At 35.0% G+C, this 20,374-nt stretch overlaps 1 protein-coding gene across 1 annotated transcript in view; it reads right to left on the bottom strand.

Moving 5' to 3' along the window:
• Window positions 1–3,197: 3,197 nt before the first annotated feature.
• LOC150096268 (uncharacterized) overlaps window positions 3,198–20,374 on the bottom strand; it is a 170,682-nt gene continuing 153,505 nt past the window's right edge. The window contains exons 6-8 of the mRNA XM_090409017.1: window positions 14,380–14,498; window positions 12,956–13,087; window positions 3,198–7,958 (exon numbers count right to left, since the gene is read on the bottom strand). Of these exons, the coding sequence (XP_090265143.1) occupies window positions 7,800–7,958; window positions 12,956–13,087; window positions 14,380–14,498 (410 nt within the window). The 3' untranslated portion in view covers window positions 3,198–7,799. The remainder of the gene's footprint in view (window positions 7,959–12,955; window positions 13,088–14,379; window positions 14,499–20,374) is intronic.

Here is a 20,374-nt window from a genome sequence, read left to right as displayed (position 1 = left end):
GATCAGTAGGCTTCAGTTCTTGAGTCAATTGAACTTTGTAAGCATAAAGATGCAAATCTTTCGTGAGAATACGCTGTAGAGAGCTTCTCGAAATGCCCAATTCAAGACCACGGTGCCGAATTGATGTTCCTGGACTCTCAGCAACACTCTCACGAACTGCTTCGATGTTTTCTGTTGAACGACTTGTTGAAGGACGGCCAGAGTGTATAAGATCACTAATTGATCCAGTTTCCTTGAATTTTTTAATTAATCTTTTCACAGTTTATGAAGTTAAATCACTATTCCAACCATATTTTGTACGAAAATTGCGAACTGTAGCTGCCAAACCTTCATTATTTTTAAAATATTGCTCAACAATGAAAATGCGTTGTTCTTTCGTGTAGCGCTCCATTTTTAATAACCCTGAACTGTCAGCTGTCACGCTGTCTTTTTTTGTTTCTCGTTGGCAACACTTTACCGCACAAAATGGCGCTAAATTTAAATCTTGCGTGAATTTTGGGACACCCTGTAGTAGTAATGGCTAGAGTTAATGTTCGAAGTATAAGGCAATATGTTCAGGAGACATAAATGATTCTCTCAAACATTCTCTTCATTCTCCGAGATTATTTAAACGGAATTTACAAAAGAAGGGTAAGAATTTGGTGGCGGTAGGAGAGGCAGCAGGGTAACATATTAATAGGGTAAAAAAAAAGTTAAAAACCAAAGGGACCAAAAGTTATTCTTTTGAATTAAGGTTCTCAATATTATTCAAAATTTCTATAAAAAACAGACGTATTATGAAATCTTTATTATAAAAGTGTAGATAAATGATTGCACGAGTAAGTACACGGAAGATTAATTACAGGAAATTTTAAAAAAAAAAAAAGAGAGAGTCTTGTGGATAGTGTGCTTCACTATATATTAGTCGCTATGTGAGAATGGGAAAATAATGTTGTTTGTGAAGTGTGAAGGACATCACAAGAAAAACAGATCACCATGAGTATCTAAACCTTTATTCCTCGCTACAAAATACAGTACTCGAAGCCAGCTTCAACCGATCGCTGCATTCGTCACAGATCATCATTCAAATGTACATAGTGTTTTTGCATACCATACAAAAAGCAGGGACACGAGGCTTCCAGGATTCTGTAGCTACTAGCAGACGAAACCGGAAGTGGTGGAAAACGCTTCCTGTTCCCATCCGATGGCACTCTGACCGTACCCACTTCTACCTAGCGAGCGTGCAAATACGTGACGATGAAACAGGATGTGACCAGGATCCACTTCCTGTTATGACATCATCACTTCCGAACTTCAACTGTAGGCACACATATGAAACAGGAAGTGATTAGGAACCACTTCCTGTAGGTAAATTAAGCCAGCAAGCGGGCTGGTTCTCTGATTAACAATAGTATACACAATGCTGAGGTATCCGAGAGTCAAATCGGACATCACAATAGCAAGCTGTTGGTACTTGCATCAGAGATCTCCTGAGAAAGGGAGGAGGGGGGACTCTACCACAGCAGTATAAAAAGGCCACACTTCTGAGCTGTGGGCACATCTCAGAATCCTAATCTACATCACAGTCCTAGCTTAGGCTCCTAGCCACCAGGAGCTTTGGATTAGCAATTCCTAATTGATCTAATTGGGGGTAATAGCGCTGTCATTTCGATTTCGATACGAAGTTGTCGTGTGAGAGGAGTTCTTTCACTACGGTAATTTTGATTTGTGTGTTTCGTATAAATAAACGATTTGAATGACACATAACAGACTGTAAGTAAATAAGAATTTAACTATGCGATCTATCCGAACTTATGTTAGCAACGGTTTCATCCAGTATTGCACGATGTCAAATGGAATTTTATCACCACAGAGAATGGGTGTCTTTCAAAAGTGGTCAGCTTCGTTTTAAAATATAATTATAGCGATGATTATTTAATTTGGTCTCTCTCTGTAAACAAAAGATAAGTTTATTTTATTTGGAGTGCTTCTTTACAAACTGGTATCTTTAGAGGATGAGGAAGTAAACGCATATTTCAAAAGCATTGTAGAAAAGTCATAGAAAATATCTTGCCCAAAGATCCACATCGCACTCAGACTTGCTTTTTATCACACTCCAACCTTCGAATAGTTGCACACCTGTAGCAGTTTAGCAACAAAGTGAACTTGCATGGAGCTATGAATATCACCTACCACCCTAAAGATATGCTTCAGCATTCATGTCACGATGGGATTAAATTCCAGAGTCACTTGGTTGGAAAGTGAAACAATCAGGACGTCTAAGGACGTATTTCGGTTTGATTAAACTGTTCGTGCTACGAACAAAGATGATGCTTTCTCATCACACGCGCACACACACAAAACAAATTTGCACCCTCTCGGATAGCAGATGTTTGGAAATGCAATTCTTAAAGTTGGCAGAATTTATGCAGAAAAAAAAGAAAAAAAAGTCAAATTATTAAACCATCGATGTTTAGTGATGAGACAAGTGTAGGCAATGGCATAAGTGCAATAATGGATTAACCTATTTATAACAAGAATCTGAAAGCTGATAAATAACAAAATGGGTGCAACCTTATCTGATATTCGAATTATTAACCTACTAAATTACAAAGATCTGTAACTGACGTAGGCATATTATCTATAAGCTTATCAATGGAGATGAACATTCATAGTTCAGTTTAACCAATTCATACGTATACATACAGGGTGTTCGGGATAAATTTGACATATTTATAATTAATTATATTTTTCCGTAAGTTACATGTATTAACACACACTTCTCTTCATTTAAAAGTTTGGACCCTTCTTCATTCATATACAAGATGTCAGAAAGGATGGATAGCTGGAACCCACCTGAATCATGGAAGAGAATAACTTGTATCATGATGATTCGTGCCCGCCATCAAAATAAGGATATTACGACTGCTGCCCAATGCTCCCTGAATACAGTAAAAACAATCAGGCATGAACTAGAGACTTGCAATGGTGACTACGAGGATGTAGCAAGAAGAAAGATCCCTAGCAGACGATCTGATTGCGTTCGTACAGCAGAATTCCTCGCAAATCTGCAGGAACAGGTGTTGAAGAACCCTGGCATTGGAATTCGGGCTTTGTTCGTGGAGTTGCTAACTGTAGTCAAGCCCTGGATAACAAGGGTAGCCAATGGTAGGCCGTATGTATGGCAGCAGGATTCGGCCCCTTGCCACACCTCTGGGAAAAGTCAAAAATGGTTGTCTGAAAATTTCTACGACTTCACCAGTCCAAATGTTTGGCCTCCAAACTCCACAGACCTTAACCCCATGGATTATTTTGTATGGGGCGCAGTTGAAAAAGACACCAATCGCACTTCCAGTAATACAAAAGCCCAGTTAATGGATAAAATTAAAACAGTTTTTGCGGCCCTTCCCAGGGAGACTGTAGCATCAGCTTGTTCGAGGTTCCGAAGCAGAATTGAAGCTGTGATCGATGCTAATGGTGGTTATTTTGAGTAAATCTTGTTGATAGTATTGTAATTAACTCTGCCTGTAATTTTTTTTGTCAATTCATTAAATTTAATAGATACAAAGAAGATTTTCTTTTTCCTTACGAAACTGTCAAATTTATCCCGAACACCCTGTATATGTTAATAAATGCACATTATGAATCCTCAAGATCTGATTATCCTCACCGGGAAATAATATAAATAACTTTATTGCAATAACTCACATCATAAAATCGTTTGAATAAACTTTCGTAGCATAATAATTAGCTTTGCCAAGTAATATCGAATTTGAACTGTGTTAATAAACCTAAGCTAATTTTATTATTAAATAATTAATAAGCAGTGAGGATTTGATCAGTTTCGAATTTTCGATGTTTCACGAAATTTTTGGATAGCTCTCGGAATTTGTCAGAGACGCCTACACGATTAGGGAAATTTTATTCTCAACTAAAAATTGGCATTCGAGGCTGATATTAGAACCTTGGAAGAATAAATAAAGTTCCGATGTATGAATTATTTTTGCTCTTATTTATTTATTTTTTTCTTTTATCACATTTCAGTATCAGAACTGAATCTTCGAAGGACATAAAGGATAATAGCTTCTGTACAAATTTTAATTTCTGCCTGGTTTCTAACTAGGGACTAACAATAGGAAGTAGATACCAGGCTAGTGAAATCCTTAATTAAAATCACTTATACGCCGAATTCTTTAGGAAATGCCGAGCAACTCGTGCTGAAGATTGTAAAACTCCTCAGACTTCTGAATCACTTTTGACACTTCGAAACTTTTGATGTGCAAACATTTTAAGAAACACGAAGATTTTCTCTCAAATCGCACCTAAGTTTATATACAATCTTTATTTCTAATAACGGGATCTAATACAAGATCTTCAATACGAAATTCTTGAGATAAAAAAAAAGAAAAAAAAGATTTTTCCTCTTATATAATTCAAAAATACTATTATTTTGAATAACAATAACAGTTTTTGAAGTATTGAGTGATGTGTTCATTTAAAACTGAGAAAAAAAAGTATTAAAATCTAATTAACTGCAGTATTGTGAATTAGGATAAGACTTCATTTGATTGTCAGATTAAAAGGCATTCATCATGAGATAATTGAGCTATTGGCGAAGAAAATTACGGAATCATTAGAGGTCATTCTTCTTCATCATCATTATTTCGTTTAATTTGCTTCGTCATTAAATTTAAGAGTGAAATTTTTGTTTAAAAATTATGAACAATGGGATTTTGAATAATTAAAAAAAAATTTAGAAATGTAATTTATTAAAAGATGGTTTCCAAAAAAAGGCGAAACAAAAAAAATTGAGTGTTACTGGTTTAATAATAGCATATACATTTTTTTAAAAAATGTGTACTTTTTTGTTATTATATGAGTTGCAAGGAACAGTGCATTATTGCTTTCGCACACAAGTCAATTCTAACATTCCTTTTCCTTCCCCAATATTTTCTATAAATAATATATAAAGTATAAGGACTGAGTTAAATTTTAAAATAACCAAAATATTAACATTTCTAATAATGATACAAATAATTATTTTTAAGATTAAATTATTTCAAAAAATTATAACGAAATATTTAAGTTAAATATTTATTTATATACCCCATTTTAAACAGTAAATCAATCTCATCATAAAATGTCACCTTAAAATTGTATCTAATGGTTATGTAACCTTTACATACTATGAAAAATACACTTATTTATCAAATATAATTATGCTTATTAAGAACAGATGTCTTCCTTTGATATAATTATAAAATATCATAGGCACTGTCTTATTTTAAATTCACTTGAAAAACAAAATCACTTTACCTCTACAGAAAGTTTAGTGTCATTCAAAACGAATATATGAAATAAGCAAACGTAAAACGAAAGCTATTAACGAAATTGATTTTTCAAAGGCACGACCTCTAGCGGTATTTTTTTTAATCTTTTAACGGAATTGTTAATTAAATATTTCTAGAAATGTGCAAAAATCTAAAAAATAATATTCGCATATCTTACTTTTTGCATGTTCACAAATAAAAAAAAAACAGATATTAGATATTTTCCAGTTTTATTTGTAAAGATATTTTTATCCTCTGGCATTCAGATTCTTAATTTATTTATTTTAAATAGTTTATTTTAAATTGCTAACGATAAAAATAAATTAGCAAGAGACATTTAAATAATTATTAACCAGAGTAGTAATTTTCGAATATTTTAAAGATTTAATATTTGCGAGACAGCCAATTTTACTTAACAAATGATATATCAACTGATATTTGAGATGAGAATAATTAAAATTACTAATACTTTAACTAATAAAATTAATTACAGCCATTTATCGTACATTAGAACAAATAATTGCAGTTAAATATTCCAGTGAAACTTTTGTTGTTTTTTGTGGCAAGGTACACTTTTCTCACGAGATGGCGCCATAATAAAAGAAATTAGTAAGTATTTCAGCCCACTTTTGCTAACAGACAATTTCATAGAAATTTTTTATCCGAAGACACTAAGTGATGGTGGTTACAATAACTTTTGACGAAAGTAAACTACACAAATTCTTAAAAATAAACTATATACCTTAGAACCATTCATTTTTGAAGCTCATTCCTTCAATCCTAATCTAAAATCAAATTGATCACCTCTTTGGCAGGAAATGTAATCATTAGCACCCCTGGGCCTTCTTGTAATAAAAGTTAATATAAAATCAAAGCTACCATGAATATTGGATATATTTATACACATATGAACTACTTCCTTTCATCTATCTGTCTCTAGAACAATAATTGCAGTCAAAACAATTTTTTCCCATTTTTTTTCTTTCTTTTTTTTTTTTTTTTTTGGCAACTTTTCAGAATTATACATGCATATTGAAAATCATCCATTATTCTTTCGCATTATCGTATATTAATACGGTATTTCTTTCAAGAGATAAGTAGCTCCCAATTTATCTGGAATTTCTTTGCTCTTATGATTATTATTAATATTATTTTCTTTTTTATTTATTTATTTTTTTTATTTTATTTTACAGAAGAGTATGTCAACACAAAATCACAAGATAGTTAAGTGCTTACTTAATGGGCAGGCTTTACAATTGGAATGATAATCTAAATATGCTAAGAACAGTTTTGCACAAAAAAGTCAAGAAAACGTTTGTATTCACGACACAAATTGCTTCAGTTAATACGTACTTCTGACAACGGATGAAAACAAAAAACACGTATACCAGCTTGACGGAATAGACGCTGCATCCCTTATTGGGGGAACAATTGGCAATGGAGAATGATTACGCCTATGAGATAAACGGTGTACCCTGGAACGAAGTAGCTGTGGTGATATGGGACTGATTTTGACATTGAGATTTACGGCAAGCTTAAGGCTTAAAGAATGTACGAGATGCAAACAACATATTGGAATAGCTCTTACCAAAGGGATGGGAGAGGAGTGGTTGCATTTCGGGGGGGGGAATATATATATATATATAGATATAGATATAGACATATATCAAGAGTCTGATAATATTTTATCGATGGTGTTTATATGTCTCCCCAAACTTTGTTAATATCGTCAGCGACATCCAAGTTTGAAGTCAGGCAATTATGGAAATTGGAGGTTAGAGCAAGTTAGAATAATTCCCCAGTTCTTACTAAAATATGGACATGCTGATCGGTAGTGCACTGTATATATAAGAAATATTTTACTGTGTAAAGTTTATTCGCAGTCATTTTAAACATTTTAAAACCAGCTTTATGTGCATGATCAGGTCTAAAAACGGTATTTAAAATAGAAGAGGTATCTTATTCTCTAAGAATTTTAAAATTGGGGGTGGGGTGGGGGGGGTGATTCTTATGGAAACTCTAAGAAGGGGGAGATTAAAAACATAAAAATCATTTAAAACATTGTGAGTAGTTCGAGAAAAATTGAACTGCCTTTTACCCTCGATGATGTTGGCAGATAGTAAGAAATTTGGTAGCATTTTATTTTCTCAAGTCCATGGGAATGGGAAGTTGACGAGAACCACAAAAAAGTCAAAGGGTGATTACAAGAAGTTTCTTGCGAATCAAAGAGGGGGGGTGCAGTTCCTGGTTAACTGAACTATCGTATGTGAGGAAAGGGGTGAACAGGGCGAAGCAACATATGACTCAACAAAAGCGACGCCTAGGATGTTACGTCAGAATTAACAACGCTCTTCACGTACTGCTCTGAAGAGACAGACATGGAAATAACTAAGATGAGGCCGCTCACTTAAAAGGGTACCACTGAAGGCTATACATGAGTATGCTATAGTCTGTGACGGTAGGCTACTAGTTCGTACTATAGCACACACATTAGGACTCGGCCACTATCTCAGCAGGATGCATTATGCCTGACGTAGCCACCTCAGCACTGTCTTCAGGATCCTCTTTACCGTCTTCAGCAGCAGGTGGAGAGGTCTCTTCTGTGGGGTCATCTGCTTCGTCGCCTGGTGGAGGACTTGCTGGAGGGCTCTGTAGAGAGAAAAAACAAAACACAGACCAAAATGTAGAAACACAAAAGTACTTTTAATCGGTTTAAAATGTACTTTTTAAAAGTACTTTTTTTTTTCGACTTAAAATTCATCCAGAATTTAATCGTAGCATACTCAAAAGGTGTTTATGGACATTTGCTCAGCATGCAATCTTTGCAGTTAGCTTGTTTTAACGTGCAGCTCAGTCCTATAATTCTCCATAGCGGTTATTACAAACTAAAAAGTGTTAATAGGATTAGACGATCCTTCGATTGTCATTCATATCACCTCTAAGTGGCCTTCTTCATTGCCAAAATCTATCAGTTCGTTCAATTTCGAAGATTTTAACCTTAACTTCTGGCACTAATGCCAGATTTATTTTAGGAGTTAAAAGCAATATTTATACTGCATGTAAAAATTCTAGTAAGTTTATTTAGGCAATAAATGAATTTTATTTATTAAAAGTAATAAAGAGAGTATTAACGATATGTATTTATTTTAGAAAAAATAAAAATATTATTTTTTCTAAAATTAACAAAAAAATCAAACATACATTTCGTATGGAATTTTTCGAAATGTAACCAATGCACAGCGCCAAGACTGTTTCGACACTTTCCGAAAGAGAAGAATTGGAACGATATTTTTCCATATTTCCGTAAATTTAATTGTTATTTCTTTTTAGTAACTAATTAAACGCCATTAATAATATAATTTATATTTTATGTAATTAAAAATAGTAATATAAGTATTTTTAAATTTAAAAATTAATAATACATTTAATTTTATAAATTATACAAAATAACTGCTAAAAAGGTACAAAACTACTGGTAAATAATAGCAATAAAAATCACCAATAAAGATAGTATGAAAAACCTCTCGTCTAGCCCAAGAATGGATATCTACCTAACTTCAAGGTGTTTGCTAATGTATCCGTTTCTATTTCGTCTTTTATCTATTGGTTTTGTTTTATTTACCACAAACGTCACTCACGTGAACAGAATATCTCTATTATTATAATTATTATTATTATTTGCAACCTTTTATGGAATATTTCCTTAAAACTACAAGAATATTCGAATCTTTTGAAAACTATTGCTTACTTTTATCATTAATTCCATGTCTAATGCTTAGTTTATGGAAAGATTATTAAACGGCATGATAAATGGACAGCGGAAATACGTTCGCTATTAAGCGAATCCTGTATCAATTACTGTCAACTTGTTCTGATTACTTTTGCATTTCATCCAGACACGAACTTGCCCGGATGTTAAATTCTGCCATAATAAGATACTGTTGAGTTTCTTCTAGTTGTACTGCGTTCGATTTCTTTAAGAAGTCATTTGTTTTATGTTGTGATTCATCAGTGTCATAGTCTGGCATAGTGATTAAAGTTTTGCCTGTCGCGTTCTTCGTTTGCTAATAAAAACGAAACGAATAGCTTGTTCAATTATAACTTTCCAAAACCTTCGTGTTTGTTTTTTTTTTTTTTTTGCTTGTTTTTATTTAGCTGCATGTTCATTAATATAAGCTAGAAATCCATTCTCAACATAAACAACAGCTATCCTTAATGCTTTTGTGACGTTTGCGTGTTTTAGATTTATTTACACGATTTGTTTAATAGCTACGAAAGTACAGTTAGCTTTTACTCAGTCCCTTACTGAACACTGCTGATGAATATCATCAACGGCACTTATGGGATAGCGCTAATGTTTTCCACCCCTGTAATGACAGTCGAATTCATACACGTGGCGAAAAGGAAACAAGTTCGTTGCTATCCACTGTTATCACGCCAAAGGCAAGTCATCTATTTGAGCAATTTGATAAAGCATGCAGTGAAAAAAAAAAGTAAATGGTTAGCTAATTAATTTTTTTACGTAATAACGTTTCCGTGAAAAATATGCATTTTTTTTAATTCAGCAAGCTAATTAAGTCTCCAGAAGTAAATTTTTAATTCTAATTAATTACTTCTGATTACACAAATATGTTTTTTTTTTCCTGTAATATAAATATTAAAAATCGTCTGCCAAAATATCATAATCAGTAATTCGGTTCTGCCATATAATAGTTCCATTTATTTACACCAGATGGCAGCATACTAGATCAAAATTAGTTTTCATTGTTGTTTACTTTCTCTATATTCACAGAGAGTATTTCAACTCAGCTAGTTGAGATAGTGTCTGTAAAAATGGGAATATTATTCAGCATACGCAAGAAAAGCAATAGTATTTCTCATTTTATTTGAAAAGTGCACAGCTGTATGTAGAAGAATGGAAATGTTGGTGAATAGATTAGGTGAAAGAAATATAGATCATTCGTCAACAAAATGCAAGAAAACAAAATCTAACTACTGAATATACTACTGGAAGTAGCAATCGTCATGATACGAATGATGGCTAGCAATAAAATACCACTTTTCTTTTACAATTAGTATTGTAAGTACTAATTGTAAAAGATTTTATCTATACAATATACAATACACAAAATATACAATTTAAAAGTATGTATATTTATCTTTTTTAAATTTCTTATGTGAATACTGATTAATTTAGCATGTTAATTAATAAAGTAATTCGCAGATAGTGCTGTAAATTGCGAGTGCCAAATAAATAAATAAATAAAAATACTTCGAACGTATTTTAAAATCAGGTGCTGTAAACCGTAAGTGGAAAAATAGATTCAGTTTTAATTTGTTACCTATCGATGGGGAATATTGTTAATATTGAAATTTTTAAACTAGCTCAAAAACGAATATACTTTGAATGATAAATAGCAAATACGATTTGGTTTCGCAGTTATAATATTTGAATTTCATGTGCGATATTAAATTATGGGCACTCAATCTTTATATATCTTAATATTTACTCCTTAAGCGCTTAATTTCTTAATACATAAAGTGTATGAAAATCAAAGGAAACCCTTATGCAGTGCTGGTAATAATAATAGCGAATAATAATAATAATAATGATAAAGTGGTATTTAACTGGAAGCCATCGACTACTGTGAACATGCGTAGTTAGCAACTGTGAAGAAGACAATTTCAACGAGCAGATGGTGTTGTGCGCATGTGCAAAATAGAATTGGGATTGCAATCTCCTACCGTTGTAAACACCTGCCCCTTTGCCAGCCAACATAAAACGCGTTATGCTGATGTCGAAACTCCTGGGAATAATACGGTCTCAGCTTGCGGCGTTTCGATCCCTGTCGAAGTAGCTACAGAGCGCTTCCTAAACTCTAATCTATAAGCTCTAATCTGTACAAGAAAGAAGGGAGAGACAGAAGGAAATATTGGAATTATCAACTCGCTTCTTGATCAGCGCCGATGTATGTGTGTGAGTGTAGTAAGTGGCCTTAAGTCTCAAGTGGGTGGTCATATATCCTACCAATCTCGGGAACGTTGGTGTATTGCATAATGGGTTTTCGGTAAGGGTCCTAGTACCAGTGGCGGCTCGTGGGGGTGCTGCAACTTTCGAAATATACATACACACTGTAAGTACAGTGTATACGTGTTTGGATAAAATATCAAAATTATGGTAAAAAAAAAAAATAATAATAAAAATAAACATGAAAAAATATTGTTTATTATCGATAAAGTTATACAGTTTGGTATAATTCAAAATTACTTTAAAATAAAATCCATTATCATAACCCCAATAATGTTTTAAAATAAAAACTATAACAAATGGTATGTCTTTAATTGTAATGTCCAAATATTTAAAGAGACGGAGGAAACACGATAAGCACTACGAACACTCTGCTACTGGCGCAAACTGCATATAAACAACAGTGGAACTGCGCGACGGACAGTGTCGCATTACGCTAATAGCTCGCATCTCACTATGACGTGCATATGCTTGCGCGCGTAGCAATATGCACGGGGAGGGCGTTGCGCCCTCTACAAGATGGATTTTTATTATTTTTTTTATACAAAATAAGAGAATTGTATGGGATTGTTGGTGATAAAATTAAATATTACAAGCAAATATAAATAAATTAATAAATATGTTTATATATCGATCGAGGAAAATTGGGGGTACTGCAGTTCCGCAGTGCCTATGCACGAGCCGCCCCTGACTAGTACCGTCATTGTAGATCTGATCTTATAAAAAATCTTTTGGCAGAACGTCATCCATCCAAATGAGACTTATTGGCCACTCTGGTACATTGAGAGTGCATTTGGACATTTTTAACCACGTAACGTAATACTGTAGATCAGGTAGTTTATATTTTCAAAAAAAATCACGTGATCGGGAGTATAAAGCTAACGCGTGATTTTTTTTTTTTTTTTTTTAGATTTAATAGCTATGAATGTAGTTCCTAAGGAACAAGGTATTGATTTTAAATTAAGTAAAAAACGCGAAAGCATAAAAATTCGATTAAGTGAAGGAAAAAACAAAAACAAAAAAAAATCAGTTGCATTAGCTATCGAGCCAATAGTACCAACTGAATGTATTTCCTGTGTTATGACACACAATTTCATTTGAAAAACATGTGCAGTTGTTAGCAAACAATTTAAAAATTGAAACTTTTTTTTTTTTTTACTAAGAGTTCGCTTATATTTAAATAAGGAAACTCATAAATGTTGAACCGAAAAATTAAGAGTCTCCATAGTAAAAGAAAGAATTTAAATGTTGATTTTTTCCGACAAAATATTCAGCTTTATGGTATTAAAGAAAACTGGGAGGTTTCAAGTAGATTAAGTTCTCTTTTTCGATTATAAAGTGGCCCCCCACGAGGTCAGAAAATCCATCAAATACACGTGCTGTTCTGTTTGCCCAAGTTAAAGCCAGAATACACGCACACAAACTTGCATAGCGCTAGCATTAAGTAAAAACACAAACGGGGGAACTCAATAGGCACAAGACAGAAAATTCTCATTTGTTCCGACAAATGGAACCAACAGTTTAGAGTTCTAACGGAAGCCTTTCATTTAATAAAAAAAAAAAAAAAAAAAACAGGCGCGTTGCGCATCTATTAAAAATGAGATGCGATCATACTCACCTTCATCTCTCCACCAGTGTGCTTGCTCCTCTTTTCTCCTTTTTGGGATCCCCGTTTCTCGCTTGGTTTGGGGATATCTAAAGATCCAATCTTGGCCGTGGCCCGCCATTCCAGTTTCTTGCTGCTGATAACCTGGTTGAACGCAAGAAAAAACGTGGAAGATGCTGAATGATTTACATTTTTTATTTAAAAATGACCGTTATTGCAAATATCAGTTAAGATATTGTAGAATATTTGCTTTTTTTTTTAATTATCCCAAATCATAAATGGGGCAACCCCCCCCCATACGAAGGAATTTGCATTTGTATTTCTTTCATATCAATCAAGAAAATAACCTTTAGAGGGGGTGATGCCGTCAAGGCCGCCAAAAAATCAATATTTCCCTTATTTTTATTTTATTTCTAAATTCTTTAGAGCTAATTAAAGAATAGACATGATCGTTGACTTCTTTGAAGCGCTTTACTTCTTGATTTTATCTTAGAGATAAGCTATAAGCCGTTTTATATATTTTTTTATATTAAGAGACATTCATTCCATATTTCTAGATGATTTTTACGCAGATTCTGAAGATTCTAATAATAGAATCTTCAGACTATGTTCACAAGATTAATGAAAATATCAGTCATCGCTCGAGACATATTATGTTTGCGTCCTAGAAAAACCACCATAAATTATCCAAGGAAAAAAAAAATTAAAAAGTATTTCCTGTCTTAGGAAAAAAAAATCAATTATTTTGGCACTTGCAATGATTGGATGATCGTATCCTAGCAACTCCATCCTTATAGAGTACACCTCAACAGTAGTTGGTCCTTCCATAAATTTAAATCTTGAATCACAACTGTTATTATATATGGAAGAGGGTAGCACATGGGGCTTATCCAACAAATCCTTGATCCCATGCTTCAACCTGGAGGAGGGGAGATTCATCTTCGGCAAAAGTTTCAAGTTGGGACCATCCTCCGCAGTTGCTTCGACTTGAACTCGTCCTAGGCAGGTGCTTCCGCTTGAGTTCAACGTCAACTTATCCTCAAGCCAACATCAAGAAACAAAAGAACTGTCACCTGTTTACAATGCATAAAGTTGAACTCACAAGTCTTTTTTTTTTTTTTTTTTAACTACTGGAATAAGTTTTATTCGCCACAAGCACACTCGACAGAAACTGTCGGGAGTGCGCGCGAAGTGGTGTAGCTTGTATTGTTCACAAACCAACGAAATACCGATTTTAGCAAAAAGTTACTTATTCTACTTCGTCCTACTGAATTTTTTTTTTTTTTTCATTTTTGGAAGTTTGATGCCCACTTGTGGGCATCAAACTTCCTTCACTGCACTCTGATGTTCAGTGATGGTAGCAATTTCTAAAATGAATCTCTAGTTTAAGAATGCATATTGACTTTCAATATGCGTATTCCTTAGGACTATCTTACCTTTTTATCGCCACCTCCTGGTTTGTAGTGAATGTTATCAAACGATCCGATTTTTGACTTGATGTTCTTCAGGTTCGGATTCGGTGCTAGTCCAACTGGAGCCTTGATTGGTGGGAGTTCTGAAAAGAGATGAAGGGTAGGTACTGTAACTATGGCAATGCATTGTAATAAATCAGATGAAGCATTAGAAAATGGATGAATCAAAATAATGGGAACACATTTCGTTTGAAGAATTGCAAACTATTAACGCCCTGCACATCTCTGCTAAATTCATAACTTAACAGGTTATATTGACTATCGCCATGCATCATTGAGACCTTCCGTGGGACCTGCACCGTCAAAGTACTATCGCTTAATCATTGTTTGGGGGACCATTACGGAGTGTTCGCTGCTACTTCCGAATCGTCGCCTTTACTACCATTAAAGGCATTAAACTATCGACGATGCTCTTGTGTTCCGACAAGTGACGGACAATAGCGGAACATTTGCAGCACGTTCCTATTTGCACAACTCTTCCTCCCCCCACCCCCACCCCCCACGTCGGGGAAACTCACACATCCAGATGATTGCTTGTTTCTATGACAACCTCATCCGACCAGCCCTTCCTGACCTGTACGACGCGGTCAACAATGACTGCTCCGAGTTGACATGAACAGGGTGGGGCTTCCATGCCGTGTCCGAGACTAAAGAGACGGCCGCTAGCCCGTACCGCTAATTAATTTTCTCACCGAGGTGTCGAGCGGTGATACACAGTTACAGTCCGATGTGATCCATCAAATACGTTCTCAGAGACCGACACCGGCTATAGCGGCCGAGCATTCCCTCCTCTGTGATATCGAATAGTTCCTCCGCAGAGAAAAAAGAGAAAAACTAAAACAACTTTGTTATATATATATATATATATATACCGGCACTCCATCGTCTAACCATCCCCTGCTAGCAGGAACAATATTATTATTATTTAGATATAAAACCGTGTGTTAATAATTATCTCTGTGATCGATTGATTCTTAAAACCTTCGGATAAAATGGGATTAAATCTTATTGCAGTAAAACGAACCATAAAAGTCAGGGAAAAAAATATCATTTTTGTCGTTAAAGTTTTCATTGGATTCATTCTATATTTATATTGCATTTTTGAAAGCATCGAGTTCCAACTTCGATTAATTTCGGAGCCTTCTTGTCGAATTCAACCTTGGCTATTTGAAGTCATAAGCGTGGATTCCTATAATGCCAACTCCATGGAGTGTTAGGCCTAATCGAGAAAGACTACATTGCACTGTATACAATTCGAATTCCATTCACCATATGATCTCTCGCGAATACCAAGCTTAACAACAATGAGAACCATCTCTGGCACATTAAGTTCTACTCCTCTTCCACAGTTGCCTGTTCTTTCCCACATCATTCCTCCACGCTTCAGAAAAGAAGACGCCATCATCAAACAAATAAAGAAAATCAGAAATAGCATGGGTGTTCCTATTCATCAAGATATCTCTCTACCTCCAGCTCTCTGCCTTACTTCCAGATCTGATCTGGCTTGTGGAAATAGCACATGATGGTTCCCAGGACTGGTGGAGAACTCTTGAATGAACTATAAACAAGTACTGAATAGATTCAACTATCGAAACTCCAAGATTCAATCCACCTCGACACCTCTGAAGTCACCTTGTCCTGTTCTAAACAGATTTAGAACAGGACAAAGTTGCTGTACCAACTTATTACATCCGTGAGGAATTTCACAGTCACCCTTTTGCCCGTCTGGTGCTATGCAGACTATGAATCGTATCACTGATGACTGCCTTATACACTCCTTTGTTGGAAGCCTCAGGAATGAGGCAGGACAGCTAATTCATCTCTGGTTGGAAAGTTTTGAAAGGTCTACTGTAAAAACTATGTTTAAAATGCAATTCTGGAGACTTAAAAATGGCCGATGTCATTTTTATCTCAATATTCTCGATCTCCATTATACCAGTCACGTAATAAAACACACAAACAGCCGGTGAGTCATATTTTTGATGGGCATTCCAACGAATGCTACAGAAACACTCTGTGTCGTAATTAACGGTAAAAATTAGATCTGTGAATGAGAGTCCTCTTTTATAATTGAAGAAAAGTATAAAAGTGAAGACCATGCCCAGTATTAATTACGCTTGGAGGTCGGGGAAAAATTTAAATATAAAGAATTAATTCAGTACCTCATTGATATGCTTATTTTTCAGGATAGAAGGAGTGATGGGAAGAGAACTTAGTTTCCGAGAATTAGGAGGAAACTCTTTCCGTATCCGATTTGTTTCTAAAGTTAACCAAAAATTAATAAAACATGCTTTTGCTCTATTATTACACGATGGTTATTTCTGCACGCTGCATGTGTGGCCTACTGGGAAAATGTAGTAGTTAATGGAAAGATGGAAAGTATTGCATTGTCCCAGTAGGCCACATATGCGGTGTGCAGAAATAATCTTCGTATAGTAAAAGCGTCATGTACTTCTGCTTTTAGTACTTGTTCCAAAGATGGCGACATCTGGAAGACGAGGTGGACTCGTGTCCTTTTGTATTATAAAACAACGCTGTATGTTTTGGAATCCGAACTTCGATCTGTTCCTCAAGTTGAAAGAACCAATGCGTAGAAATACTTCTCTGTCACTGACAAGGCTTCGCCTATTTAGGAGTCGAACTATTACTTATTTCCTATATAGTCTAAAATTGCCGGTTTGTTATTCTCGAAAACCCACTACCATTGTGAGAGAAGGACATTTATGATATATACATAGATTTATTAGTACTTTCAATGAAAGAGTTGTTTTGATAAATATCATCACTCGAAACTAAATGCCAAGGGAATTGTAACGAGAGATCAGTTGGTGCACGAAATACTCCACGACAGCATTCTCTTTGGCAAAGGTTTTCCCAATGAAAACCTAGAACCGGAAGTGCAAGCTACATCAATTCTGCATTGAGAACACCAAAGTGTGTACATCACAGTGCTGATCCGCGCTCTCTCTGCGCCAGGGAGCAATCCTCGCGAGACTTGATGACTAATTAGGTAGTTAGTCGGTTTTAACGGTGCACTTCGGTAATTAAAGGACAGATATGGCTTCGGTTGATGAAAGTGAGAGAGATAAATTTAGCGGACACAGAAACCACCACGTTAACTCACTAATTAATGGTCTGGCCCCTGTCGTTCGTTTGAAAATTAATAGTAATAATTAATGCCGCTAGCAAGCCTTACAAATTTAACATGTTGTACATGTAAGTGTCTATCACATGACGAAATTTCTCCTTAATTGCTTAAAGAAAACATCTGAGCAAGAGAAAAAAATTTTACTCACATATGGAATGCTATAAATAATAAGCAGAGACGAAATAAATCGTTTGTTTAACATTTTCCAGACATCTGCATTTCTATTCACCATCGTTTCCTGTCTGATGACTCTTTCAATGAAAAACCAAATGGAAAGTGTCAATACGGATGCTATTCCCGAGGCGAACGCATGACATCGTATGCGAAAAGAAGCGCTACTTAGTCGAACGCACTAATTTTGAATTTCGACTTTACAAGCAGAGATCCCTTGAGGATCTAAAGGAAGCAAAAGAAAACTGTCTCCGTATGTAAATGACCCTTCGGCTCAATCAGACAGAGCCAAACGGCTTGATTTGGAAGAATGCGGTTTCAATAAGAGATAGCAAAAAATGGAACCGAGAGATAGACGGGGGCAGGCGTAGAAGTAAGCGGAAATAAGAAGAAATATCCAGGCGTCGAAGCGCAACATATTTTTGACATATTCCAGACGCTGTTATTACGATCAAACTGAGTGCTCAGATCATGGTCAAATTTTGCTGTTTTGCACAGAATACTATATCCCTTATTATTTATTTTTATGATACTTCCAGCCACGTAAGGCAAATCCATTGTACCCTTAGTATCAAAGGATTGTTTTATTTATTTAAACATTCCTATTTCTTGAGGTTCTCGTGTTACTGGTGGTAGATTCTAAAAAACTTAATATTTATCTTTTTAAATGAAAATTAGTTTTCTCTCAGCAAATCGCGAGGGGAAGAATATAAAATAATGGATATTTTTTCACTTTTACATAAAGTGAATCTTTTTTTTTCTTATTTAAAAATCGAGACAAATGTCTACAATCAGTTCGACTTCACCATGGTAACTCAGACACATCTCCTAATAATGCTCATTAGATTCATTTACACGAAACTTACAAATATTATATACAAGAGAAACACGAATTTAGTTGAGTTTTTTCCATCGATTTACAAAAATGTTTCGTGCCTGGAGATTTATGATAAAGTTACAACATCATAGTAACCTTAAATAATGATGTTCCAGTACAATCCAAAATTATGAAATTCGTTCCAAAAAAAAAAAAAGGTAAATCTGTTTTTAACTACAACATAAGCTTGACTGTTTTTTTTTTTTTTTTTCCAAAAGTTATTAACAAACGTTTACACAGAAGTACATTTTTGATTTTAATTGGCCAACCATTTTCGTGCGCATTAGTCGCGTGTAACGAGAGCACGCGATGAAATAAACAAACTGGCCAAGATTTGCGCTGAAAGCAAGTTAATAAGAATTCTAATCACGTGATAAAAGCAGCATGCGTACTAGGTGATTACTCTCTCCTTTGTTTCTATATCAGGTGATAAATTTTAGTGCCTTTCAGTATTGTTTTCATTCAGTGTTTCTGCTTTTACTGTTTTATTGCTTTTTTATATACAATCTAGGAAAACTTTACTGCTTAAATAGTCTATAGGATAATATTTTTTTTTCTTTTCAACATGGGCCGAATTTTTGACCAATTCTTGACAAAAAATTTGATTTTTTTCCCCATCTATCTTTTAACCATGATTTGAAATAGATGTGGGAGGTGAAGCAGAAAAGAAAAAAAAAACATAAGAAAAATACGAATTTTGCTTTGCATTCACGACATGTAGAATTCGAAAGTGGCATAACACCTGCATCAAGTAACAACAGCGCGTTCTTATGGGCCTTCATAAATATGGATGTTTCAAGGGAAACGAAGGAAGGAAGGACCGGAAGTGAAGAAGACGTTAGGGTGAGACGCACGTCTCGTATTACTGCACTAGATCGATAGATACCATTCAAGAAAGGCAGCGAATAGGTTGCAAACATAGCTTAAGAAAAAATATGATAGAATTTCCAATAGTTTTGTAAATTTTAATTCGTCATGTATATTTAGATTCATTTTCCCGGATGAATGATTGGAATATGAACCTACAGTCTCGGTCACACACGTGTGTGTGTGTGGCTTCTCAAATTTCTCAAAGAATATTTTAAGAATTTTTAATAATAATATTTCATCTCACTCGATGATGTGGATTTTAAACCGACGAAATTAGATTCTCAAATACAGTGGGGGGTTGTTAATATACATTCATTATTGTTGTTGTTGTCGGCTTGCTACCGAGAGATTTAAATTTAAACTAGAGAGGCAGCAGCATGATCTCGAATTTTTGCTGTTAGATTCGCCGAAATTATGTCTGACATCTGCCTAATGGGTTTCCTGCAATTTCAAGTGGCCTCTGAACGAATATTCAAACGCTTGTGCGTTGCCATGGCAACAGAAAGCTCGAAAGAATACATCAATATAACAGGGACCTTTATTTCTGGGGAGGTGTGTTCGCCAACTGCGTAGCCGTTGCAGGATGATGCGTAGAAAATGAACCTAAAGTCTCGGGCACACACACACACACACACACACACACACACACACACACACACACACACACACACACACACACACACACACACACACACACACACACACACACACACACACACACACTCACACACGTGATTGTGGCTTCTGTGCAAGTTTCTTGAAGATGCTAGCTTCCTTCCTTGGCAGTCATTGATTGCTCCTGGCAAAGAAGGGACACCAAGGGAATGCCACAGAATAAGATAAAGGCAAGATGAAGAACGTGCACTGGAGTGGGTCACCTGGGACCCGACCCA

This window comes from Typopeltis vanoorti, chromosome 19 (genome assembly GCF_054136105.1).
Source record: "Typopeltis vanoorti isolate ZY-2024b chromosome 19, IOZ_Tvanoo_1.0, whole genome shotgun sequence".
Lineage (NCBI taxonomy): Eukaryota > Metazoa > Arthropoda > Arachnida > Uropygi > Thelyphonidae > Typopeltis > Typopeltis vanoorti.
The sequence above is the reverse complement of the archived record's forward strand: the minus strand, read 5'-3'. Positions and strand labels throughout refer to the sequence as shown.